This window comes from Lemur catta, chromosome 16 (genome assembly GCF_020740605.2).
Source record: "Lemur catta isolate mLemCat1 chromosome 16, mLemCat1.pri, whole genome shotgun sequence".
Taxonomy (NCBI): Eukaryota; Metazoa; Chordata; class Mammalia; order Primates; family Lemuridae; genus Lemur; species Lemur catta.
The window spans coordinates 33,617,925-33,644,512 of NC_059143.1; the positions used below are offsets into that span (position 1 = coordinate 33,617,925).

A 26,588-nucleotide genomic window follows, 5' to 3' on the forward strand; every position below is an offset into this window, starting at 1 on the left:
AGTCTCACCTCGAAAGAGGGACATTCCAGGGCAACACTGGTATTTTTGTTCTCTCCTCACTGGGAAAAAGGGCGGTTGGTTTACAGCAAACAAGTTGCACATATCTTGTCTTCCACGCCCTCCGGCCACACCCTTCGGGCCCTTGCTTGGAGTCTCACCTGCGCAGAAGGTGTCATGTCTAAGAGAAAATTCTACCCCAGGAGCAGTCACTCGGCTCCCAAATCCACACTCCAGCGAAGTGTCCCATGGTTTTTGATTTAAGTGACACTATGTTGATCCTTTTCAGTTATAAATCTTTCCAAAAATATCTCAGGGTCAGGGAAGGGGCTAGAGGAAAGAGCATGGAGAAGAAAGAGGAGAACTGGAGTAGGATTAGTGGTGGGCAAGGAACTTGGAACGTCGTGGACGCGATGGCAAAGTCGTTGGCACCGTATCAAGAAGAGAGAAAGAGAGAGAGACATCAGGTATGGAAGCAGGGGCCCAGCTCCTCGGCAGTGCTTTGGCACTGGTGCCTGAAGTGGGAGGAGAAAGCGGGGCCCAAGACTGTGCAGAGCGAGGCTCAGAGTATAAAACTGTTAAGTGCCTCCCTGCCAGCCCTATCTGCTGCGAAGCACTCTCCGTCTCCCTAGAGCCCGCAGCCTTATCGCCCACTGCCTTCTGCCACCGCCACCGGGAGCCAGCCGGAGTGTAAGTACCCTCCTCATTTCTGTTAATTTCCAACTGTTCATTGTTCGGGGCTTGGCTGCTTAGTCCTCTGTCACTTTCGCTCTTTTTCTCTTTCCTTTTTTTTTAATGGAGAAAATGTTTCAGATCGCCAGGACTGATTAGATCAGCAAAGTCAGAGTTCTGGTAGACTAGGAAGCAATTTACCAAAGCCACAGGTTTCTTCCTGGAGGTTTAAAAGCAGTGTCTTTCTTTATTCATGATTTCGGAAGCAAGGTGGAGGCAGCACCTGAGCTGGGGGGGGAAGAGGGTTTGCAGCGAGATGTCCACAGTATCCTAAATGACTCCGGGTTCACGCTGGGAGGAGTTTTGGGCTGCGTTCCCGAAATAAGTGAAGTTGGAGACAAGTATCTACGTGACTCAAATGAAAAAAGTGGGGCAGTGGGAATGGCCCTTTGCAATGATGGATTTATAGATTCTTCTGCTTGTGCCGCCACGCTGGAGGGAGTGCGCCTGTGTACCCATCGGGAGCACTAGTCAGTCCCACCTGAAGCCACGAATCTGGCAGCTTCTTTGAAGCTGCATTTTGTGCCTGTGGATTCAAGGCTCCTGGGGGTGGTGTCTTCTGAGCAGGGAAGCATTTTCATCAGGAGACAAGAATACCTGACTGCGTTTCCTTCCTTTCTGATTACAGCTTTAAAGAAAACTGAGCACCTCCTGCCACTTAAAATCAAAAACTACCTAAAATAAAGATTATAGTAAGTACCAAATAAACATCAATGTGAAAGTCTCTTTATTATGATAGAGCGTGAAAGTTTAAGTGCTTTCTTCTATATCCATATCCAAAACTTTGTACTATTTTTAAAAGTGATACTTGAGGCGTGAAAAATTGAAGACCTTTAGGTCTCTGCAATTGCACAAATTTCTAATATATGCTGACAATAGAATGTATTTTATTTTGTGTGATGAAATAGAGAATATTAGTTGAATTGAAATCTTGATATTGCCTCGTAGTCCTGCCTCGTTTCACTAGTGATCTGGGCTATGAAAAGTGATTTTTGACTGCTATTGGGATGCTCATCAGGTACAGCTTCCAGAATATTCTTGGGGTATTAACTTCAGCACACACATGCCTTGTTGTGGATGTGTCAGCAATGTAGGAGGGTGAGGCTCACTTTGAGGCCCATTTGTTTGTCAGAGTAACTGCTTCCGGCAAGGGAATAGAGTCAAAGTGGGGATGGCAGAGCCCTTCTTTTCTTGTTATTGTTCAACCCCCACGCCTGGGTTACTTCAAGGTGACTGTGAAGACAGGCTGTGTCCACTACACCACTGAGTTCTAGCACCCACTGCAGACTCCAGCACACAGAAGTTGCTCTTTTACTATTTGTTGGCTTGAACAGAATCTCAGGTGGCATTAATGTCCCTGGCCCCAGACTGGAAGACAAAGAACCACCAGGACCAAGCTATTCCATAAGGCTCACTCCACCTGCTGCTTGCTGAGTAAACTTGCATGGTTTCCACTCTGAACCTCAGTTTTCTCTTCTATAAAATGAAGGCTTGAACTATGTGCTCTCCAAAATCCTTTCTAGCTCTCAAATTTTTCTGTCTCTTGGCTCTAAGAAAATATTGATGTTCAACTCAAGGATGTAGTTCTCCTCAAAGTGCATGATTTCAGTGGTAGGAGAAAGGCAGCACCTAGCAGGGGTGCAAGAGGTAGGCATCTACTCTGAGAGAATGTCACTGCCTGGCTTATCTTTTTCTTTCATTCTTGTTTCTTTGTTTTTAACCTTGTAGAAGATGAGAGCCCTACCATTGGGTTTCTTAATGTTTCTCTTTATTAACCAAAAGTATTCATAATGCAACCCTGAAACCCATCAGTCTGGTATATAACTAGCCAGGTAGTTTACCATGGATAAAAACACACACATAATTTTTTCCTAAGACATGTCAGAAATATTTTCCAAAATTGTGGCTTTCTCTGAGTCACTCTGGCAGAGTGTAAGTTTTCAGGTTTCAGGCCAAGTCCGGAGAAGAAAGTAAAATTAAAATAAATAAAAGGAGGTGGAAAAAGAGAAATACCACAGATATAACTTTTTTGGAACTTCTGAAGTAAGAATGATATTTTTGGATGCATTGGAAGTTAAGAAAAAAAAGAAAATTTATGAAAAGCTGCCATACCTGTTGAATTCATCTAAAAATTGTTTATTATTAACAAAATGATATCCGATATTTAAGAATTCTTATTCAGGTACAAGAAAAAAAAGTGCCATTTAGCAGTCTCTTAAACTGGGCTTTTGCTGTGCATACAAAACACAGCTAGTATCTTGCTACAGAAAATAGAGCCCACACCACACCTCATTGTCACACTTGATAAAGAACGGCACGGCCGGGGCAACTTGTCGCATTGGTCCCAAGATGGAGCTCTAACAATGTGCCCCGAGGGTTTCAAAGCCTGAAGCCCATCCTCTCCTCTGGAACAGGCTTCAGCTCCACCAGCCTCCTGCCCATGCGGACACACAGCAGAGCAAAATCCATGCGTTGGTCTCTGTGCAGGACAGCTTGGCATTTTTGTTTGTTTGTTTGTTTTAAGCAAAGTAAATGAACATCTACTTTCTGTGGCCAGTTCGTTGGCTCTGTACCCCCTGTGCTCTCTTTGCTGTTGGAGAAGTTGCCTTCTTCGGCATTAGAGGTCTCGGTGGGGCCACGTGGTCTCTCCCCGGGCACCCCCCAGGCAGGCTGCAGCCGCCCTCCACTTGCCTTTCAGGTGCTCAGCAGAGCCAGGGCGTGCATCCTGCTGATTCACATAATTTTGCCCTTTGTCACATGTTGAGGAAAAGGAAGGATGATTGGTGCCACTGGTGATGCCCAACATAGTCCTCTTTGGACGTTCCCTTCTGAAAATAAAGCTGGTGAGGAAGCGCATGGAGGCTTGGCCCTGGCCGACAGGTCGCAGGAACAGGTATGCTTCCTTCCGCATCCTCTGTCTGGGGGAACCCGGGCGCCTGCTCCAAGCCCCGGTGTGTCTTCTCTGGGCAGAGCCTGGGAAGTAGGGGTCAGCCACTCTGCTGAGCTGTGGACTGTGGGCTGAGCCGGAGGCACAGGGGTCTCGATCCAGAAGGTCACATGGCACCCACCTTGTTTGGAGGCTGGATCATTGAGCTAGGGTGTTTTGACAGCAGTGGAAAAGCCAGGAGTAAGTAGTCTGGGGTTTTACATTTATCCTGCTTCTATTTTATTCAAGTTCCCTTTATTCTATTGTCCTCTCTTCTCAGTTGAAATGTAATGGCCTACTTTGCAGGAGGTGAGGGGTTTGAGGGTCAGTAGAAGATCCTTGGTCCATAGCCTTGCGTTGCCTTCCCAGTTAGCATGTGCAGATTCTTAAAGTTCCCCAAGGAAATGCAAGTATTCTAGCATGATAAAATTCTAGGGGGAACTGCAACTTTAAGTTATTGATTGCTCCTCAGCATTTCTCACGCCTGAATTCTGGAGCCAGTAGTCAGGGCTCCCGGGGGCTCCAGAAGGTTCAACAGTTCAGAAGAAATGGTTCCTGGGGAACCACTCTGAAACAGCAGCCACTGCCTGCTGAAGTCGTGGGAGCACCCCTCTCTCTAGGACATCATTGCCCTACAATCCATCCCAATGGGCAGATATTGGAGACACAAATCACCATAAGTCTTCCATATGTTGAGCTGTGGATTTGGACAAAGCTAGTTTACTCTTTACTTAACTTTAGGTGGCTCAACAGGGGCCTCAGGCCATTCAGGTTCTCAATCACGTCTGGCCGGTTATATTATCGGGTTTCGAATCTGTATCTCCATAATCTCTGAGGTGATGGGATATTTAAAACCCTCTAAAATAAATAAACATATGCTGGAAATTTTGAGAACATGAATTTGTTTATTCTGAAATAGCCCAGGTACCTGCTTTTGTGGTTGATGGAAAATGCCACTTTAATGTTGTTCCTTGATGCTTCGACTTTAGGGCTTGATACATCCAGTTATAGAAACTCAAGGCAGTTGTATCTTTGAGCTTCTTCTTGTCATTGCCTGGGCTGAAGCCTGATGCCTCTTGCAAGTTGGTGTGTGTTTTTGTTTTGTTTTGTTTTGTTTTGTTTTGTTTTGTTTTGTTTGAGACAGAGTCTCACTTTGTTGTCCGGGCTAGAGTGAGTGCCGTGGCATCAGCCTAGCTCACAGCAACCTCAAACGCCTGGCTCAAGTGATCCTCCTGCCTCAGCCTCCCGAGTAGCTGGGACTACAGGTATGCGCCACCATGCCCGGCTAATTTTTTATATATATATTTTTAGTTGGCCAGATTATTTTTTTTTATTTCTATTTTTAGTAGAGACGGGGGTCTCGCTCAGGCTGGTCTCAAACTCCTGACCTCGAGCGATCCACCCACCTCGACCTCCCAGAGGGCTAGGATTACAGGCATGAGCCACCGCGCCCGGCCAAGTTGGTGTGGTTTTGAGAATGGATTGCTGTAGCGGAGGCAGGGCCTTACCAAGCCATATTTTCAGTTACGAGATTTGAAGAGGGACATATCTGAAAATAAATGATAGCCATCACTTACTCAGATTATAAAATAAAAGATGATTTTTTTCATAAATGCATAATTATTCAAACAGTTGTACATCTTTAACTATGGAGCCAGCAGAGCTCCATTTGGACTTAGTTTTGTCTTCCAATCTCTAGGATTCATTGGAAATCTCACCGAAGTTGGTGTCTAACATTGTTTTGCCAAGACAAAAGGAGCTTGGTCTGGAATGCACTGTATGAATGGCTTCTGCTCTGTGCAGTGATTAACGGTTTGCCATTGTTTAAAACATAGTTGGGCAGTGAAGTAATATAATGGAAGTGTAATTGTTAGCAATAAATCAGTTACCCACATTGATTTCCATACTGAGATTAATAGAAGCCAAAACTAGAGTCAGGATTTTTAAAAAATAGACAGAACTTTATTATCTGTTAATCACTATTTGTTGGATACGGTACATGGAACAATGATGGCGCCAGGAATAGCCATGGGGATGGTTTGATCACAGCCTGGTGACAGGAAAAAGACAAGTTGGTTTCTCTGCTTGGGCTTTGGGTATTTCTTTGGCCGTGTCCTGTGCAGCTGCGGCTTTGGCATTCCATTATTGTGCCTTTGGGGGTCTGAGTTTGGGCATTTGCCTGCTTTGCACTGACCTTGGCTTTTCGTACAACTCAAGGTGGTTTTACCATTGTCTTCCTCCCTCTGCCTACCTCTGGGATTATGGCACTGGTATTCTTTTGTATCTCCCATCAGCACCATGAAACCTCCATTTTCATCTCCAGGATACCATATTCTGGTGATGCTGGTGCTTTCCTTATACATACTTATCCTGAGACGTGAATAGGCCCATAGTGAACACAAGTCATGGTTATATTGTTTATATTTTCCCAGGGCATGTTTACTATTAATATAATCACACCTTGTACATTCTTCTATTATGTAATCCTTTGATTACAACTCTTTGGTTTTCAACAGCTTTGTCCAATTTCATCTTTCCTAGTTTCTATATCTTTGTGGAATGTCATTCCTGCTTGTTTTTACACATTTAAATAAAAAAAGTAAAGAATTTCTAAGGCAGTTACATGACATAAGGACAAATTCAACCCATCTTTGACTTGGAGAGTGTGGGGAGGCTGTGTCAACACACACAAACTGCTGTAACAATTTCTTCCCTTTCAAACCTTTAAAAATAAAACTTTTTGTTTGTAAAATAAAATTTTAATTTACGAAGACTGCTTATCTTGGACCAGTCTGCACTAGCTTAGTGAGCAGGCCATTTTGTAACCTGATTTCTTGCCCTGTGACTGGCAACATGAAGCTTAAACACTTGATTTAAGCTCTTTCTATATTATTTGACTCGTCATGTTGACATGAACTGTTTTTCAGTCTTCCCAAGTAGACTGAACTCCTTGAGTGCAGGAAGTGGGAGATCAATCAATGTTTGTTGAACTAGAAACTGAACTCTGAAATTAAAGATCAGAACCTTCTCATGATAGCATGAGAGACATTGATCACAAAGGTAGTGTGGGATTTGGGTTTGGGTAATCATCTCCGTGATGGTATTTCAGGAGGAAAATGGCACTTTCTTAGTCCTATGGGACATCATGGTCCAGATCTTCTGTGGCTACTCTAGAAGTCACAGAATTCCCAAAGCCAGAGGCCAAGCTAGAGTGTTCTGCATTAGGGATATTTACGAGCTCTGTCCTTCCCCCAAGGAGCCAGAGGAAGAGCCAGCCATGGAGGACAGCCCCTCTATGGTGAAAGTGGACAGGGGTGAGAACCAAGTTTTACCACATCGAAGGAGAAGGTGCTTCCCCAAGGCTCTGGGCTATGTTACTGGAGATATGAAGGAATTCGCCAACTGGCTTAAAGGTATTTATGGTTGCATCCCTTGGAGAGATAGGAAAAGTAGCTTTGGGGGAAATGGTTTGCTGGTACTTCTATTTATATCTTTAGTAATATTCCCCCATCTTTTATCTATTCCTCAACTCTCCATTTTTCTAATTTTTATCTTCTAACCTGCAAACCTCTTCAATATTTTCTTTTTATGGAGATGGTGATCAGGTCCAGGGCACTGTTTATATTAGAGGAAGGCACCCAGCCCCATTCTGCAATTTTAGTACTTAAAACTAAAATTTAGTTATTGGTAATCCGTTCCTTTGGCTTAAAAGTCTGTACCTCTGAATGTGGTAAATAAATGCATTAGATGCTTTCTGGGCCTTAGAGTCTAGCAGGGAGAGTGTAGGTTGAACATAAAGAAATGAGATGCATTGAATTCAGTGTTAGGCTGGGAAAAAAAAAAAAAAGAGATGCCTTTAGGGGTTTGGGTGCTACTAAAGGGACAAAGAGTTTAGAGAGAAAAAATTAAAGGAATATCAAAAATCGGTTTCATCTCTGGGGGATTTTGACAATTTTGCTCAAGGCGGGCCCTGGAATTGAGCAGGAACATCATTTGTTTGGCCACTTCCTTAGCTGTGCTTATGTCGTGTCTTCCAGACAGGCCTGTGATCCTCCAGTTTGTCGATTGGATTCTTCGAGGCTTATCCCAAGTGGCGTTTGTCAGCAACCCCATCAGTGGGATCCTCGTTCTGGTGGGACTTCTGGTCCAGAACCCCTGGTGGGCTCTCACTGGCTGCGTGGCAACAGTGGTCTCCACCCTGACCGCCCTCCTGCTCAGCCAGGACAGGTAGGCATGTCCTTCCGCGACACAGGGGCCGGCCACCGACTGTGGGCAGCAGTGCTAAAGCCACATCTCTCCCAGGAGAAACAAGCTTTAGTCCACAGAACTCTTTACATTTGCCTTTAGTCAGAGTTCAGGGAATCCGTTATGGTCTCTTATTCTTGGCATCTGAATAAGTAGCTAGTCTGAATGATGCCAGATTCTTGTGGCATTACATGGTAACCAGAACTAAGCTACAAGTAATCCCCAGGAGAGGTTCTAAAGGGATCTTCTTTAATGATTGATAAAATTACTTATCATCAGCGTTCTGTTAGGGCAGAATTGCATATGAGTTCATGAAAAGTCTTAGTGGCTTAATAACCCTGTTATGTCTTGTTGTCATGCTTAGTTTAGCAAACTCATTCTTCATAGACAGTGCAATGGTCAGCTCAGCCCCTGGGAGATGAATACCCATAAATTCCAAGTGAGTAGATTCTGACTTGTGAGTCTTCTGATAGATGTGTTAGGTTAAAAATACTATGTGCTTTATAAATTGATCTGTCATTGAAAAAGTGATAAGCTAACTCCTACCAGGAGGGAAGACGGCTCCTGACTAGCCAGTTTGTTCCTTCAGGGAGAAAACCAGTCTTCTACGCTTCCAGGATCAATGCATAATCCCCAGTGGTAGTCATTACACAACTAAACTTTTGTAGCACTTGCTGTAAATCACCTAAGGAGGTCCTCCGGGAGAGAGTCATTAAATGCTCTCTACTTTTCCATCAATTCCAAGGAGGCTGATTAGCTCCCAGTGGAGAGTGATTTTGTATCTTAGATTAAACCCTATTCCAAGGCAGGCCAGGAAACGGTCTTCCCAGTTTGGGGATGGGGGCTAGGGTTGTGCCATATTGCATATTCCTTCATTGTTTTGCTCCGGTGAAACATGATTAACCCCATTTTCCTTGTCAGGTATTATTCAGAGGACGAGTCCTATTTACATATGTTCATTTCCTTGGTCCAAGAAAGACTGCATTCAAATGGCAATCCTCGGTTTTAAGTGAATACATGTCTTCCTGTTGCCTTAGTTGTGGCATTCCACAACTTACAGATGTATGCCACTAATTTTCTGCTGATCGAACTCAAGCATTAAATCTCCAAGTCAGTTGTTGAGAGGACAAGCATTTGAGTAGCTGTCTACTGTCATCATGTGTAGTCCCAGTTTCTGGGTGACATTCATACAAATTGCATCACCTCCCACTTGCCCTCCAGGATTATTTAAGAGAGACAAAGAACTTTTGAACAGGGAGCCCCACCTCTATTGCTCTCGTCCAGGTGGATGTAGGTGACATCATCTTGCCTGTTGCAATGGTGCCTCCTGGCCCATCTCGCAGCTCTCGCGCATCGTGTCCTGTCCCCTGCACTGACAGCAGTCTCTGCGCCTTAGGCCCTGCATTCACCCTCCCCTACTCGCTTCACCGTCTTCACTCCCCGCCTTCTGGCAGACATCGCCCCTGCGTGCCAGGCCCTTGGGAGTGGATCCTGTGCCCTTCATTGTGCCAGATGTCGCCAACTCTTGGAGCCCCGGGGGTGGAAGGCGGCCTTGTTAGCACTGGGGCTTATTCCACAGAAATTGTCCCATTTCTCACTCAGAGCTTCCAATTCCCAGTTATGAAATAGGGACCATTTGGGCCAGAGTAGAAACTTACCCATAGGCCAACCTTTAGAAGTGAGGTCGAATACTGAACAAAAATGAACCTCAGAAGGAAGTAGGTGTTAAACATGCACATAATTAAATGGGCTACTTTTCCAAACAAAAGAAAAGCAGCTGTTTTTCTCTGCAATGTGTAATACATGTTTGGAGACAACAAAATAGAAGCACAGGGACGTGAACATGTATGCTAAGTTGGAAAGTTAATGTTTACAAAATCAAAGACGCTATGAAAGTAAGTGAACTTACATTTCAGGAGTCTAATATCCCTTACCAAGAAATCAAACTTAGGAAACCAATGTCATGTGCTAAAAGCTCTATTCAAGTCAGGGGCCCTAAATGATTTAAAACAAATAATATTAGTTTTCCAAAGGAACGGCTAGAAGGTTGCAGATCAGCCTTCCTGATCCCCCTGTCCTCCCTCAGACTGTCTTGGCTGTGACCCCTGTGGAGGGAGTTGCTCTATATGCACGTCTGTATTTTTATCTATGTATCTTTCACTTCTTCATGTTTTTATTAGTGTTTCTATGATGCTTACGTAGACTTTGAAATACATTTCCAAGCATAATCTCATTTTCTAATGTGAACATAATTAGCCGTGTTATTTATATGCAAGTCCAGCCCAGCACGCTGGGAACTGTCTGTGCCACACCTCTTGCCCTGCAGGTCAGCAATTGCAGCTGGGCTCCAGGGCTACAATGCCACCCTGCTGGGAATACTCACAGCTGTCTTTTCAGAGAAGGGAAACTATTTCTGGTGGCTGTTACTCCCCATATCTGTTATGTCCATGACTTGGTAAGTTGTAACTCATTTTCAAAATGCCTTTTTAAAAAAAAAATTATGGGAGGAGGAGGGAATGGAGTTATTGTGTCATGGGTGCAAAGTTTCAGTGTTGTAAGATGAAAAATATTCTGTGAATAGATGGATGGCAATGACAGTTGTGCAACAATGTGAATGTCCTTAACGCCATTGAACTGCACACTTAAATATGGGTACATTGCATGTTATGTGTATTTTGCCACAATTTTTTAAACAATAAAACAATTTTTATGTGTACTGGAAACAGAAACAACCATTCAAAAAGATGTGTATTTCCTTACAACCAGGCATTGTGTCTGAAACCCTGCAGACCCAATACCTTCCCCTCAACCAGAAGTTCCCAACACTGGCTGCCCACTGATGCCTCCTGGGGAGCGTCAACACACACTGATGCACATGGCCCCACATACCTTCCAGCACCTTCCAAGATTCTGATGTAATTGGACTGCAGTGTTGTCTGGGTACTGGGAGTTTTCAAAGCTTCCCAGGTGATTCTAAAGTACAGCCAAAGGCTGAGTGCCATGGCTCACGTCTGTAATCCCAGCACTTTGGGAGGCCAAGGCAGGAGGATCACTTGAGGCCAGAAGTTTGAGGCTGCAGTGAGCTATGATCTCATCACTGCACTCCAGCCTGGGTGACAGAGCGAGACCCTGCCTCTAAAAGAAAAAAAAAAATTTATAGCCAAAGTTGAGCCACACTTCCTCCATCAATGGTTCACACACTTGAACACTATTGGAATCACCTGGAGAGCTTGTTAAACCAAAGAAGTCTGCTCCCACAACCCAGGTTTCCACCTGGGGTGGGGCCTGGGAATTTGCATTTCTAATGAGTTCCCAGGTGATGCTGATGCAGCTGGTCCAGGGACATCCCTCATCCCCCTTCAAGAAAAATGTTTTACTTAATTCAAAAATCCTACAAAATAGTTTTTCTGTTGGCATTGCGTTAAATTCTTTTTCTGGAAGCAAATATTTCCTTCGTTCCATATTGTACTTAGAGTATAAAATACGAGTATGCACACAAATGAGAAGCATCTGCAGAAGGGCCACCTACCCTCACTGCACCCACAGGCAGGTGTGTGGAGGAGGACCTACCTGTAGAGCCAGCTTCCCCAGGAGGTGACTTGGGACCTGCTCTGAAGGATATGTTCAAGGGCAGGAGACCCCGCCTGTGGGTGCTCACCCACCCCGTCCCGTGGTCCAGGAAATCTGGAGATCTGATCTTAAAGTGATGGGGTCCTTGATTGGGTCAATAAGTGAGAGCCACACAGGTGCCTGGGGACCTTGTAATCCACGCCCCCTCCCCCCAGTCTACAGACAGGGAAACTGGGGAGTAATGTCTTGCCTAAGGTTACACAGTTACCAACAGCTCAAGTATGCAAACTCTGCCCCCAACTGTAAGATCTTCTTCCTCCAGCCCACACCACCTGCCTCCTTCCTTGAACAGTTTCTCTTGTCCAAAAATATTAATAGATACACTAAAGACATGCAGAAATGATATATGCCAAATTCAGGATGGTTGTCTCTGGTGGGGAGAAAAAGGCATTTGATCCAGTGGAGTTACCCAGGGGGCCTTAACAATATAGATATTTTATTTTGTATATCTGAAGTGCTTCAGAAATATTTTGAAAACCTTGGTACATAAGGCACTCTGAGCAACTCCAGAGAATAATTTTTCAAAAGCCAAATAAGCTAAGAGTTGATTTTTGACTTTATATAAAAATTATTGTCTTGACAGTAGGATTTATCCCAGGTTTTTCCTTCCGTGGGAAGTTTGCCAACACGACACTTTAGGGACATATCGGCAGATGAAACAAAGCCCTTCCATAGCACAGAGATTCAGTTTGTCAACCTGGCTTGTCACATGCTCACTCTTCTTCTCTGTTATTTTTTAGTCCAGTTTTCTCGAGCGCGTTGAACTCTGTGCTGTGCAAATGGGACCTCCCTGTCTTCACCCTCCCTTTCAACATGGCATTGTCCATGTACCTCTCGGCCACGGGACATTACAATCCATTCTTTCCAGCCAAACTGTTCGTACCAATAACCTCAGTTTCGAATATCTCCTGGCCTGACCTCAGTGCCCTGGAGGTAAGATACACTATCGTCTCACATTCCCCCCGCCTCTGGAAGGTACCCAGTGGCCCCCTGGTTAATTGTCCGTGGGTATCAGAGTCCCCTAGATGTTCAGCTGTCAGATGGCCTTTCTGCCTTCATCCTGCCATCTGAAGCATTTGTTCTACTTCAGAGCTTTTGGGTCTAGGGGATTTTTCTAAAATGACTATTTGGTTAAAGTTAATTCCCCCCCCCCCCCTTTTTTTCTAAACATCTACAGTGCTAGCTCCAAAGAACTGGATGCTCACTCTCAGAGCTCATTACGGAGCCTCTCTAGTCTGCTTTTTGTTATGGTTTATCTCACAGAACATGTACAATGATCTAGGGTTCTCAGGCCTTGGTAGGCATCAGAATCACCTGGGGAGATTTTTAAATACCAAAGCAGCCTTCGTCTCAGACCCTCTAAATCATAATCTCTGGGGGTTGGGACTAGTATGAACAAACTCCCCAAACTGTGATGCGGACCAGAGTTCGAGGACCACTGTAGTACAGGTTGCACACGGTGTAGCTCTTCACACATGGGCACAGAGAGATCACACGTAGTTTTAAAAACCTGGTTAACCCAAATCAAATTCCAGCTCTTCCTGCTGGTGTTATTTAATAAATCTGTTTACGGTTTCTTGATTATTGAGAACAAGAGAACACTTGAAATTAGAAGAAAACCAAAAGAAACCTTACCTTTTTAATGTGCAAAAGACTGGCTCTCGCACTGTCAGGTTATGAAATACCTTCTTTGCTGAGTGATCAAAACACATGAGGAGCTCAAGTAGCCTTTTCTTTAACTTCTTGCCCAGAAAATGATTGGGAGCATTTGGAAATAACTCAGAAAGAAAACTCAAAGATTTATTAGAACAACCCATGACAAGCAATATTATAAAATAGCATGAAACTATCTAGAACTTCACTATCCAATATAGGAGCCATTAGCCCTGGGTGGCTATTTAAATTTAGATGTAAATTAGTTAAAAATTGAGTTCTTCAACCTCACTAGCCACACTTCAGATGCTCAATAGCCACACATGGCAATTATCTACTATATTGGACAGCACAGGATATAGATTACTCTATCGTCTAGGAAAGTTCCACTGGACAGTGCTGATCTGGGCAGTGGGGTCTTGTCCTTCTCACCCTGAACCCCCAGCCTATCACCAGCCTACTTCTCTGCCATCTCACCCAACCCCCCACCCCATGGCTACCGAAGGGTTAGTTCTGCTGTCAAGTTCTGAGATAAAAGCCGTGTTTGCCAAGCTCCCTGGTCGATTAATAGAAGAAACAGAAAATGACCTTGTGCAGACATGAAGAACCAGCATGAGCTGGAAGAATTTAGAGTCCATCTTTGGCAGTCAAAGTCACACTGTGGTCCTCTGCACTGAGCAAGGACCAAGCCAACATGTGGAAGCCAACAGCAGACCCAGCCTAATGCAAGAGGGCAGAGGACCCTTCCCTCATGCCAAGGCTGGGGCTCCCTCTGTCAGAGTCACTGCCTCCAGAAGGTCCTTGCCGGGAGGTAACATGTGACCTAGAAATGGAGGATTGGGCAAGACGGGGGTGCTGGGAAAGGTGTCTTTCAGTAAAAGGTCTTGCTCAGGAAGGAAATGTCATGGGGAATTATGCCTATCCTGGCCCTACCAAAAGTTTTGTTATAAAGAATGATCATCTGTTGGCTTCAGTTAAACCCTGTACCTTCCTGAAAACTGCCATTCTGTGAACACATTAGCTAAATTCAGGACTTAGCCAGAGAGTAGAATTGTGACATTTGTGTGTATTTTTGTGTGTTGAGGCTTGATCGATAGTTATTAGTAACTAGAATAAGCTAAGGATATCTTGGCTTAGTACACACACATTCCACTTAACAACAGAAGGGCAAATATGGCCTTGATTCATGAACTTGCCAATAATTGCTTCTACATTGTAAATAAAATAAACCAGGTTCAGGTCTCCAGCTTTTGCATAAGCAACCAAATTTCACAGTAGCAATATTTCTGTTGAACACAGGGCTGCATTGATGAATTGTCCTCAGCACTGATGTGACAGTTGAAAGCCAAAGAGGTGTCAGCTGTGCTCCCGGCCATCCTCAGTGGGAGGCGTGGCAGATCCCCACAGCCAGGAGCAGTGATAGCAAACCGGGAGCTTGGCAGTGACCAAGGCCGAGTGTCAGTGCAAGCAAGAGAGCCAGTGAGCAGAGGGGGAGTTTCAAAAAGGCGTGTTCACCGTGCGCCAGGGAAGGGCTGATGTATCTCTGGGGAAAAAGATAAGAATGACTGGGATTTTTCTGTAATCAAAGAGAGACAGAGAGAATTTTTTAAAGTAGTGACACTGATCTTGGAAGAAAAGACATGTCAAATATAACATTATATTGTACGAATTTGCGGGTATCCTTTGGGTTCCTGTAGAGTTGTTTTAGTGGCCTCATTTTTTAAATTTCCTTTGCAGTTATTGAAGTCTGTGCCAGTGGGTGTTGGTCAGATATATGGCTGTGACAATCCGTGGACAGGGGGCATTTTCCTGTGCGCCATCCTACTCTCCTCCCCACTCATGTCCCTGCACGCTGCAATCGGGTCATTGCTGGGCACAGTGGCAGGTAAGCATAAGACTCCTTACCTCCTCTGTCCCGTGCATTGTCTTGGGCATCTGAACTCCAGAGCTGTCTTGAGGTCTCTGCTTCCTAGGGACCAATGGGAGCTCTCAGCGTGCTTCCCCCTGCCCTCCAACCCCACCAGACTCCTTCCAGAGTATCCTGCTTTAGTCTCAAGTTCTGACCCCTCCTGTCTTGTTTAATAGGACTCAGTCTCTCGGCTCCATTTGAAGACATCTACTTAGGACTCTGGGGTTTCAACAGCTCTCTGGCCTGCATTGCAATTGGAGGAATGTTCGTGGCACTCACCTGGCAGACCCACCTCCTGGCTCTCTTCTGCGGTGAGTATCCCATGCATCTTGCATCTCGGGGTAGGATTGCTCATGACTGTGGGATCAAAATCAAAGACAAGCGCTAACAAAGGACTGCGTGAGAAATTAGGTCCAGGATTCCAATTTGGACCCACTTGCTACCGATGTAAGTGTGTGAACAGGCCAGTGACATCCTCTCTCTGGGAGTATTAAAGCCACCTCAGTCTACCTTGCTGGTTACTGTGAAGACCGCAGCCTGCTGCGTTGTAGTAACCATTCTAGAATATGTATGTTTCAGGTGATAGATACTTGACTTGTCCTGTGCTCTTTATATCAATTGTTTAACCCAAAGACCTCAAAGGAAATAATTCAGGCTAAATACAGAACCTTGTCCCCTGGGGAGTCACATGGGATCCCACGTGGCCCTTAGAATCACCTTAATGCAGCTGTTCCAAAACCTGAACATGCATCAGAATCACCTGAAAGTCTTGTTTAAATGCACATTGCTGAGACCCATTATCAGTTTCTGATTCAGTGTTAGGGGAGGGGGGAAGAATTTGTATTTCTAGTAAGTTCCCAGGCTGATGCTGCTCTGCTGGGGACACATTTCAAGAAGTGCTGTGTTAATCCTTCCTGATCCGCAGTGCTGTAGCCAGACTCAGCCTGTCAGAGCTAGAAGGCGTTCTGGAGACCTCCACTCCATCCCTTTCATTTCACTGTGCGTACTGAGGCCAGAGAGGACAAGGGATGTGCTGAAGGCCATCGGGTCAGTTAGGGGTAAATCCAAACCTGGAATCCACCTTTACCAGCAGTCCCCAGAGTGACTCCCACTGCACTCCTCTGCCTCCCTCTACACTCAGGCCCGTAGGCAACACTTAGGCTAAAACAGACCTCATGTAATTTGGATCTGAAAAGCTAGTGGATTGCCCAAGCTGATTACAAAGGGAGGTTTATCGGCCCATAGCTTCTGGCATTCCTATTTCAGTACAGGTAAAAGCATTTAAGATAATATTCTGAAGTGGAGGGAATGACAATCCCTTGGGGACAAAAGGGTGAAAAGATTAGTGGAATGTCGAGAAATTGCTACTAATTTAGTGGAAATATATGTCTGGAGTCCATTTATCACCAGATTAATCAAGCGGAAATATCTAAGCAGTTATTAAAATGGCGGGAACAGATTCCTGCATTGGCAGGAAAGGGGATGGGACCAAGGGTTTCTAAGACCTTGGTCAATTTTGACTTGATGCTCTAGTGAGGTTAACAAAACTCAGGTTGCTCTGGTGTTGCCATTTAGATGTCACTTTGTCAATCTTTTCACAGTTACTCAGCTCTTTCACCTAATAGTTCTGCCAAAACTTCGTGCTCATTCTCTTTATTTGTTCACAGGCTTAGGGCGAAGAAGAGGGTTAAGGACAGATTCTGTAACCACCTGAGCACAGCTGGATTAGAATCTTTTATCCTACAACCTGCCAGCTTTATTCTGAGATGGGTTTGGGGTTTCAAACCTTTATCTTGGGTGCATGGTCTTATTTTTCCCTCAGGCAGTAGCAGCAAATATGTACCAAGCACTCGTGGTACAGCCCAGACAACGCTAGGAGGAGTGAGGGGTGTAGAAGCCTTAGGGCCCCTGCGGTTCCTGCAGACAGAGTGTCACAGTGCAGGGGAGAAGCCAGGTGAGGGAGGGACCCTACAGGAGGCCAGGCCATCTTGGTAGCTGAACAAGGAGAAATCTACAGTACAGGATTCTCTGGGCGAACATTACAGTTCGGAATCATCAAGTGCCTCCCGGCTTTTCCATAAATCCTAAAAAATGAAAGGAGGGGATTCTGTTTGGTGGAAAGGATGGTATGTACGGGCTAGCATGGGGACAGCCTGAGCACATCCTTTAAGATCAGACAGAAACCATTTTGGGCACAGGAGGTGTTGGTGAGGTTTTGACAGACCATGGAGAGGAATTTAGCCAAACATATTTGCAGATCTGTTTCCCTAAAGAGGGAATATCCTTATTCTTTTCTTAGTCATATTATTTTCTAAATGATTCCTTTACCATTTTCTTAATTATAGAAGCAGTACAGGTTTATTATATGAAACAAAACAAAAATTCAATCAGTCTACAAAAATGTAAAGCAGAAAGTGAAAATACTCCATCCTACCCCCAGGTGGAACTTTTTTGCCTCCCTTTTTTAAGGGCTCTTGTGATTACATTGGGTGCATTCGGATAGTGCAGGTGGATCTCCACTTCAAGGTTTTTAACTTAGTCACAGCTGCAAAGTTCCTTTGGCCATGCGTACCCACTCACAGGTTCTGGGATGAAAACGTGGACATCTTTGGGAGGCCATTATTCTGCCTACCCCACTACCCTGCTTTGGGTAGATCTGATTCCTCTAGCAGCATAGCACAATGGTCAAAGCAGTGTACTGAACTAGTTAAGAGCTCAGACCCTGGTGCCAGGCTGCCTGGATTCATATCCCAGCTCTGCTACTTAATAGCTTTAGGAACTTTTATTTTTGCACTTGCTTATTTAGGCAACCATAAGCTTTATTATTAAATAACTTGCTTATTCACTCTCACCCCCATAGCTCATAGTAACCTGTGTCTTCTTGCTGGATTCCTTCTTCAAAGAGGGTTTCCAAGAAGGTTTTGTGAAGTAAACCTTCAAAGACTCTGAATGCCAGATAACATCTTTGTCTCACTATTACTTAAATTTTAGTTTAGCTGGTTGCAAAACTCTAGATTTAACTTTTTTCTGTCAATACTTTGAAAATCGTCTTCAAACACTACCACATTGTCTTCTTAAACCCCAAATTGCTATTAAGATGCCTGAAAAGAATCTGATTCTTGTTAGAGGTGATTTTATCTTTCTCTCTGGGCTCTTAGAATTTTCTCTTCGCATATGAGACATTTTTTTTTTTCCACTACTGTCTGTCTAGATGTGGGTTTTTTCCTTTTCGGTGCTACTAGGCACTCAAGTCCTCGCAATGTGAGGGCTCATATCTTCCTTTAATCCTGAGATATTAGCAGTGTTTCATTTCCCAAATCTTTTCTTTCTGATTATTTTTCCCTCTCCTTCTGGGACTTGTAGTATTTGAATACAATACTTTTATGTTAATTTTTTCATACCTCTTGACTTTTTCTTAATATTGTCCATCTCTCCCTTCACGAGGCCCTCCAGTTAAGTTAATCAACTGGATCATTCTTTGGCTCTACCCTTTGCACTGACCACGCCATCTATTGAGTTCTTCACCTCCGGTTCATTCATTAAGCTCTATCGGCTGTAGGTTGTTCAGTCTGTTGCCCTTCTTTTGTAATGTGTGCTCTCTTCAGATGTCCCTGGAGCTTGTTTCTTGAGGGATATCAGCTGTTTGGGTGATGCATCTCTGAGTGGGCAGTGGGAGCCCAGGGCTGAGCTGGCATCTCTCCTGGTGCATCTGAGGAGTCAGGGGACAGGGAGGACGTGCTACATCGTAGGATGTAGAACCTCCATGCTCAAGGCAGCAGAGATGGCCAGTGTTTAGGAACTTCATATGACAAGTGCCCTCTCGCTGGGAGAAGTTCAGATGGCTGCTAGTTCACAGCCATTACCAACAGTGCTGCAAGAAACATTTTTGGTACAAGTATCTTTGTGTACTTTGTACAAGTATTTCTGTAAGATATATTTCTAGAAGCCGAATTGATAAGTAAAAGGAAATGCCAATTTTAATTTCCATAGATGCCAAATTCATCCCCCAAAGGTCCATACCAGTTTCCACGGCTACCAACAGTGTGTGACAGTGCCCATCTGGTCCAGTGGGTGCTGTCAGACTTTTTAATCTCTGAAACATGAATATTTGGGACAGACCTCCAGCCCCTCTCAGAAAGCAAATCTCACATGTAAAATGCTACAGCAAGTTTCAGCTTGTCCACCTCACCCTGATACTGCCAAACAAAAGCCCAACCTTGACAGCCAAGGTAAATAAATAACAGACATTTATTACAGAGCTATTCTTTTATTGGGCCCAAAAGTTTTTATCAGAAAGTGGACTTAGAAAACTCTGATAGAATCTGGCAGTGCTGCCTTCCCAGCCTCTAAACCAGAAATTGCACGGCCAGAGAATTTCTCAGTGTCATCGTTTTATCGGTAGAAGCTGTAAACACATTATGTATCTCTTTTCAATGGTTGGGTTATCAGAGGAGGACTCACACATGGCAGTCGGTTGGAAGGGACACTGTCTGTGAAAACCTGAAATCCAGCCTTCCCTTCAGTACTCAAGGGACTTTTCTTTCCTCATGCCGTCAGGGTCATTGCCTACAAACTGCCCATGATGTGCAGAATTTCCTCTCTAATGTAAGGCTCTCCCAGACCTACTCAGCAAGTCTTAACTGATGGGTACTGACCACTAACTAGTCTGACACTTTTACTATGGAAAGAAAAACAACTTAGAATACGAGATCACTTCAAAACAACGTAACAGTATGAGATGTGAAAGTGCCAAAAGTGAGCCTTAGAAATGTAACATGTATTTTTTTTAAATTTCAAAGTATTACAGGGGTACAGATGTTTTTAGTTACATGGATCACTTTTATAATGCTTGAGTCATGGTTATAAGTATGCCCGTCACCCAAATAGTGTTCATTGTACCTGTTAGGTAGGTTTTTCCCTCCTCCCCCGTCACCCTGCTTGATTTCCATTGAGATTTACTTCCCTCTGTGGATATGTGTGCTCATCAGTTAATTACAATTTAATAGCGAGTACATGTGGTGTTTGTTTTTCCATTCTTTAGATACTTCACTTAGGATAATGGTCCCCAGTTCCTTCCAGATCGTTGTAAAAGGCATTAGGTCATCCTTCTTCATGGCTGAGTAGTATTCCATGGTGTACATATACCACATTTTGTTAATCCATTCATGAATTGATGGGCACTTGGGTTGATTCCACATCTTTGCAATTGTGAATTGTGCTGCAATAAAAACTTGAGGGCAGGTGTCTTTTTGATAAAATGACTTTTTTTCCTTTGGGCAAATACCCAGTAGTGGAATTGCTGAATCAGAATCTCCATACTGTTTTCCATAGAGGTTGTACTGATTTGCAGTCCCACCAACAGTGTATTAGCATCCCTTTCTCTCTGCATCCATGCCAGCATCTATTGTTTTTGGACTTTTTAATAAAAGCCATTCTAACTGGGGTAAGGTGATATCTCCTTGTGGTTTTGATTTGCATTTCCCTGAAGATTAATGACATTGAGAATTTTTGCATATGTTTATTAGACATTTGTCTATCTTCTTTTGAGAAGCTTCTGTTCATGTCTTTTGCTCACTTTTTAATGGGGTTGTTTGATTTTTTCTTTGCTGATTTGCTCGAATTCTTTGTAGATTCTCACTATTAGTCCTTTATCGGATGTACAACTTGCAGACATTTCCTCCCATTCTGTAAGTTGTCTGTTTGCTCTGTTAATTAGTTCCTTAGCCATGCAGAAGTGTAACAGGTATTTTAAAAAGAGCAATGACAATACTATCTCATGTGCTCAGGGGAGGTGTTCTGACAGAGCTGGTCCCGAAGAGAGCAAGGATGGAGTATCCCTGGTGCTTAGCAGTGAATAGTTGTTGAATTAATTAACTAATTAATTAATTAAACTTTTAAAATGAATGAAATTGATGAAATCAAGTAGAGAAACGCTTCTAACCCAAGCCGTGAGCACCCTTCTGTTCAGAGCAAAATCTCAATCCCAAGGTGAAAGGGATGAGCTTACAGCTGCTGTTTGTAGAAATACATGACCTCACTTGAGATTCGTCACCTCCCTGTAAAGCAGATCTTCAAGTTGCCTTTTTACAGATCGTGAAACCAGACCCTGAGAAATTGAGTGATTTGTTATTCAACAAATAAGATGACAGAGCTGGGATATGAAACCAGTACTGTTTCCAAAGACCAGCCCTTCCCACTAGCATGAGACAATTCAGCTAGGAAAGAATTCACTATGCTATTGAATAGGTAACACCAAGATGAAAAGAAAAAATATTGATAAAAGGACAGAAGTCTGTATAGTAAAGTAAATGAGGCTCACAGAGTCCTTCCTACCTTTTCCTGGCGGGAAGATAGCTGATGTGATTTCTCGCCAAACATGAAGATGGCGAGTGTGTAACAGTGAGCTCTGGTGGCCTACGTGGCTGTGTGGCCAATGTACAAAGGGCATTTTTCAGGCTGTCCTTGTGCCATCTAAGGGCTTCCCTGAGCCTCCTTAGGCCCCCTCGTCAACCAAAACTGAGGAATTGATGATAAGCCAGTTGAGATCTTTGTTTTTGCTGGTTTACATTGAAAGTGATTTTTTTTTTGCTCACTCAGTATAAATAAAATCATAAGATGTTTATTTGCTGACATTAATAGTATTTGGAAAAATGTTATGGTGGGGAGGAATCTCAAGTTTGTGTTCAGTTTCTGCTGTTCTCTGAGTTGTTACCTTCCTATTTTCATAAACCATAGGGTTTTATTTTAGTATAATGTGCTGCCTAAGTGAGCACCATACCATGATCTTTTGTAGCTGTGAATTCTAACCATCAACATGAGAATTCTAGATGCAGTGAGATTGTGTAGAAACCATGCCATCTGAAGAAATACTCATAAGTTTCATTTTAATTCAATTACGCTTGGATAAAACAAGAGGGAAATGTATTTGCCTTGGGAGGCCTTCCCTTAAATATTAGCAGTAACAACAAAATAGTAACCACAAAAAAATCTACCTTTATTGAGCCCTTACTGTGTGCTAAACACAAACATTATTTCCTCTCATGCTCACACCAACCCCATGAGAGAGAGAAATTTTTATCACTTCCATTATACAGGGGAAGAAATGGAAGCTTAGAACAGAGTCCACAGAGCAGGTGGCAGAGCCAGGATTTGAACTCAGAGCTGCCAGCTCTAGGCTCATGCATGTAACCAGGGTGCTGGGCTATCCAGTAGGATGTGGAAGTAACCGTTCCAGGGGATCTGTGTTGGAAGGCAGTCTTTTCCTGTGATTAAAAGTGCATCTACCAGGCATTCTTCTTTCCTCTTTTTTGTAGCCCTGTTCACCGCCTACCTCGGAGTCAGCATGGCAAACGTAATGGCTATGGTGAGTTTGCTTGAATCTCAGTTTATAATTAGCATAACTGACCAGCTTTTGATTACATGGAAAACCCTCCCGAAGCCCACCTGGGTGGTGTCCAGTGGCAGGATCCATAGCCGGGGCCGGCACTCCCCTCCTTTCTGCTGGAGCTGTCTGGCCTCCCTTCCAGCATTGCAGTCAACTCTAGTCCAAACTACAATCACCTGGCATGTCACAAATGCCAGGTTGCCAGGTTTAGGCATAATGAAACTTAGGTTGTATAACATATTATCAAGTTCATAATCTAACTCTGAGTGATAAGAAGTTGACTTTAGAGTATCTCTTACTTAAACAGAAAATCAGGACTATATAACAGTTGAGAAATCAGGAAAGGGAGGAGCAAGATAATTGGCTAAAGATCCAGATGTTGTTGTCATTGTTATTAATCTGATCAATAGTTTTTCATACCTCTTGTCTTTTATTAAATCCCCAGTTATCAATAAGACTTATTCAGACCCAGGTCCTGCCTAAATTACTAATCTTTAATAGGCAAATTCTTTACCTATTAAGTGCTACCTGGCACTCTTTCTCCTTTTCAGCCCGTGCTCTTGCCCCTTGACCCCCTTCCCCTCCCCTGAGAAGCCCAGTCTCCCTAACTCATGTCCCAATGCCCTGAACCTTTCCTCACCTGCCATTGCCGGTGATGCAGGGCCAGTTCTGACAGCTCAGTCCATGTTGATGTGGTCATGGCTGCTAAAAGGTCAAAGCAGTATCTAGCCCTCTCAGAAGCAGCATAGAGATTTAATCTGGGAGGTTCCTCATGGAGACACAATGTCTTTATGGTGAAAAGCCGAAGTCCCATTGCAGGCATGCAGGATGGGGAGTACATCAGAGCATGTGGGGGCCTTCACATGTCAACAAAGAAGGTGTACAGGCATCTGCCCATGGACCAGAATGGGCAAGCTACACAACAGTCAGCTAGGGAGACTTTGAAAAACACACATTCTTAGGCCCTGTCCCCTGACATTTCTGATAGAGTAGGTCTTCTATGATGCTTGACCACCTGTGTTTTTTTTAAAGTAACTCCCCCCGATGATTTGCATGTGCAGACAGGTTAGGGTACTCCTACACTCCGTCACACCCCAGGGTCCATGCCTAGGGCCAAAGCTAACCAATGGTGTGTGCTCAGAATTGTGTGAGTTGCCAGGGACAGCACAAAGAAGGATCTACCCTCAAGGAACTTAGCGTCTGTTTGAGAGACACAATGGAAAAAAGCAAACCAAGTAGAGAAAAAAAGCAAAGCAAAATAGCAAGACATAGACTGGGCAGGAGTCAGGGTCAGAGAGGTCACTATAGGCTGGACTAGTCAGAGAAGGCCTTGTGGATGTGATGAGTGGTCAGGACCACTAGAAGTTTACAAGCGTCATCTCCACATGTTCCAAGTGCCATCTTTGTACAGCCAGGGTAGGGTGTCTGAATGTATGAGAAGGAGAGAAACACATGGAAGATAGAGACATAACTGGCCACCCTAAAGATTAGATGAAAACATTGCAACTACTAAATGCCCTGAGATCTTAGACTCAGTCCCCATGAACATAAGCAGAGTCCAGAGCAATACCCCCAGGGATTCATCCCGCTGGCCTGAAAGGGAACAAAGGGGGTGCTCTGTGCAGCTTAGCTTACAGATGGGATCTCAAAGGAGCATGTGTCCTGTCTCTTCTTCCCCAGGTTGGATTGCCAGCTTGTACCTGGCCTTTCTGTTTGGCAACACTACTTTTCCTCTTGGTGACTACAAAAAACCCCAACATCTACAGGATGCCCCTCAGTAAACTCACTTATCCTGAAGAAAACCGCATCTTCTACCTGCAAACCAAGAAAAGGATGGTTGAAAGCCCTTTGTGAGAAAAACTCCTATCCACAGCCATGGTCACGAATCATTTCTGACTGACTGCTCCAGTTGACTTCCAGGGTCTCAGCAAAAACAACTTTCATGCTAACCCATCGGCATTCTGTTCTTATGCTCATTTTGTATTTTTCTTTTCAACTCCAGGAATACGCTCAAGCATGTGGGAGCCACGTCCAGGTGATGTGCTCCAGCATGGAATTTTAAGCCCTAGTAGGGGATTGGCGCTAAGACTGTAACATACATAAAGTCAGAATGTTCCAACAAAAAGAGGAAGTGAGACTAGAGCTAATTATTGATATTTATTGATATTCTGGGTGTTTAGTTGGCTAGATGATATTCACAGTATTAAAAATTAAGCTTTATAAACCAACTAAGCCTTATGGAATTTACAGTCAGAAAATCAAAGTCAACCCACAATTCTCAGATTGGTTTTTTAAAATCAATGCAAGTTACACATTACAGCTAGGGTCAACATCACTGGGGTGCTGGCTGATAGCTGAGGTTGTTCCCCACTTCCTCCCCAGAATGTCTCCATGCTGTCCCTAGCATATGTGGCATTCTCTTTCAGGAGATAGTTGGGGTTTTTCTAGACTGAGAGCTACAGGAGCAAAAAGGGATTTTGTCAATCACAATTACTCTGTCATTTTGCCATTTTATTTGGAGATTGCAAAGGATTATTTTTAGATAGAGATTTTTTTCTTATGAAAAAGGATTTGTTTTCAATGAGATAAAATAAGAGCAGTTCCTGGCCTAACCAGTTCCTAGACATCTAAGAAAAGTTACATACTGTATTTATGAAATACTCGGCTTAGCTATTTTTACTTTAACTTCTAAATTGATTTTGTAGATGCCACAAATGTACAGAATCATCATCAAACTGCAAGGGCCCTTTAAAGTTACATTTTTAATTCATTTGAGGATGGGATGTCTTATAAAGACAAAAGGTTAAGGTCAGACTGCTTATGAGTGCGATTTTTAGAAATCAATGAATTTCTTACTTAAAAAAACTTAATATTTTCTGCACACTCACAATATTTTCTCTGAGAAACCAATAGTATTTGAACCACCCAAAAGAAATAACAGATAAGGAATTCTCCTGTTTTTCTCTTTTTAATTTATAAGTTATCAGTTCTGTAAAGGTTCTATGACCAAACATACTGAAGATGGCAATAGAAAGTTATGCTCATTCCTTCAGGAGGTATCCACTTAATATTTTGGATGTTGGAAAAGTGAAACTTTGGAATCCTGAAGGTTTTTTCCTCTTTGGGTTTGCAGTGCCCAGTGTACAATATACCATTTGCTGAATGAATAAACAGGAATAGGGAAGTAAATCTAAAAATATTTTAGGGAGACGTTCACTTCTTCCTTTTCTCAGGAAAACAAACAAGCAAACATTGTTCCAACTTAAAAACCCCATAACCAAAGCCTTTTGAAATTATGAATTTGCAACTGTTGTAGGTATAGGGATATTCCTGCGGAAAAACTAAATTTTCAAAGTGTTTGAACTGAAATCTTCCTTGTTAGGGAATTTGTGACATAAGAGCCGGGGGAAACAAACAAACAAAAAAAGCATAACCAAAGGTGAGCAATGAAGAATCTAGACTGTGGTTGAGTAAACCAGAGGACTCTAAAATGGACCCAGGGCAACCTTCCGAACTGCTCTGAGGTGTTCATTACAGCGTTGTCTTGTGCGCTCACACAGATTTGTAAATAAGAATGTTTTAAAGCCTTGTACATTGTCTGATTTAAATGGTATTAATTCTCTCAAGCTATTTTTGTTACTAAGTATTATCCTAAAATTGAGCATTTGTATTTTTTCCTATTGTCTGTATGACAAATTTCTAGGCAAATATACGAATAAATTATACTCAGAGCTCAGTTTTGTGTAATGTGCCTTTTATAACCATCATGTATATGAACAATCACATGCATAAGTATGTGTTGCTTATATTTTATTGTGCTAGAATCCTTATTCCTTTCTCATACTTGGTAATGGCACTAGACATATAGTTGAGCAAATCCTGTTCAATTTCAAATTGACAGGCCCACCCATACTCTTGGGTGTCCTCTCAACCATTTATTGTTCTCCCCACTCAGGGATGAGGATGAATTGCTGAGGACAGCTACAGACATTACCCATCAGAACAAATAAAGTTTAGCCATGTGAGCAAGTTTCAATTTTGTCAGAAATAATTTGGATCCAGCTGTCTTTTATAAGCCAGTGAATGTGTATTACTATCTCATATTTAGAGTT

General features: G+C 43.3%; 1 protein-coding gene across 4 annotated transcripts; it reads left to right on the plus strand.

The window, feature by feature from the left end:
- Positions 1-537: 537 nt before the first annotated feature.
- Positions 538-26,228, plus strand: SLC14A1 (solute carrier family 14 member 1 (Kidd blood group)). Of its 4 annotated transcripts, XM_045527914.1 has the most exons (10): positions 538-687; positions 1,358-1,421; positions 6,912-7,068; positions 7,693-7,882; positions 10,227-10,355; positions 12,271-12,463; positions 14,921-15,068; positions 15,269-15,403; positions 22,406-22,455; positions 24,157-26,228. In XM_045527914.1, the coding sequence occupies exons 3-10, from the start codon at positions 6,933-6,935 to the stop codon at positions 24,328-24,330; spliced, it is 1,155 nt and encodes a 384-aa protein (XP_045383870.1). In that variant the 5' UTR covers positions 538-687; positions 1,358-1,421; positions 6,912-6,932; the 3' UTR covers positions 24,331-26,228. The 4 variants fall into 4 exon arrangements, with proteins under 4 accessions (XP_045383870.1, XP_045383873.1, XP_045383871.1 ...); XM_045527917.1 differs by lacking the exon at positions 1,358-1,421 and having other exon boundaries at positions 615-687; XM_045527915.1 differs by lacking the exon at positions 538-687 and having other exon boundaries at positions 720-1,421.
- The last annotated feature ends 360 nt before the right edge of the window (positions 26,229-26,588 follow it).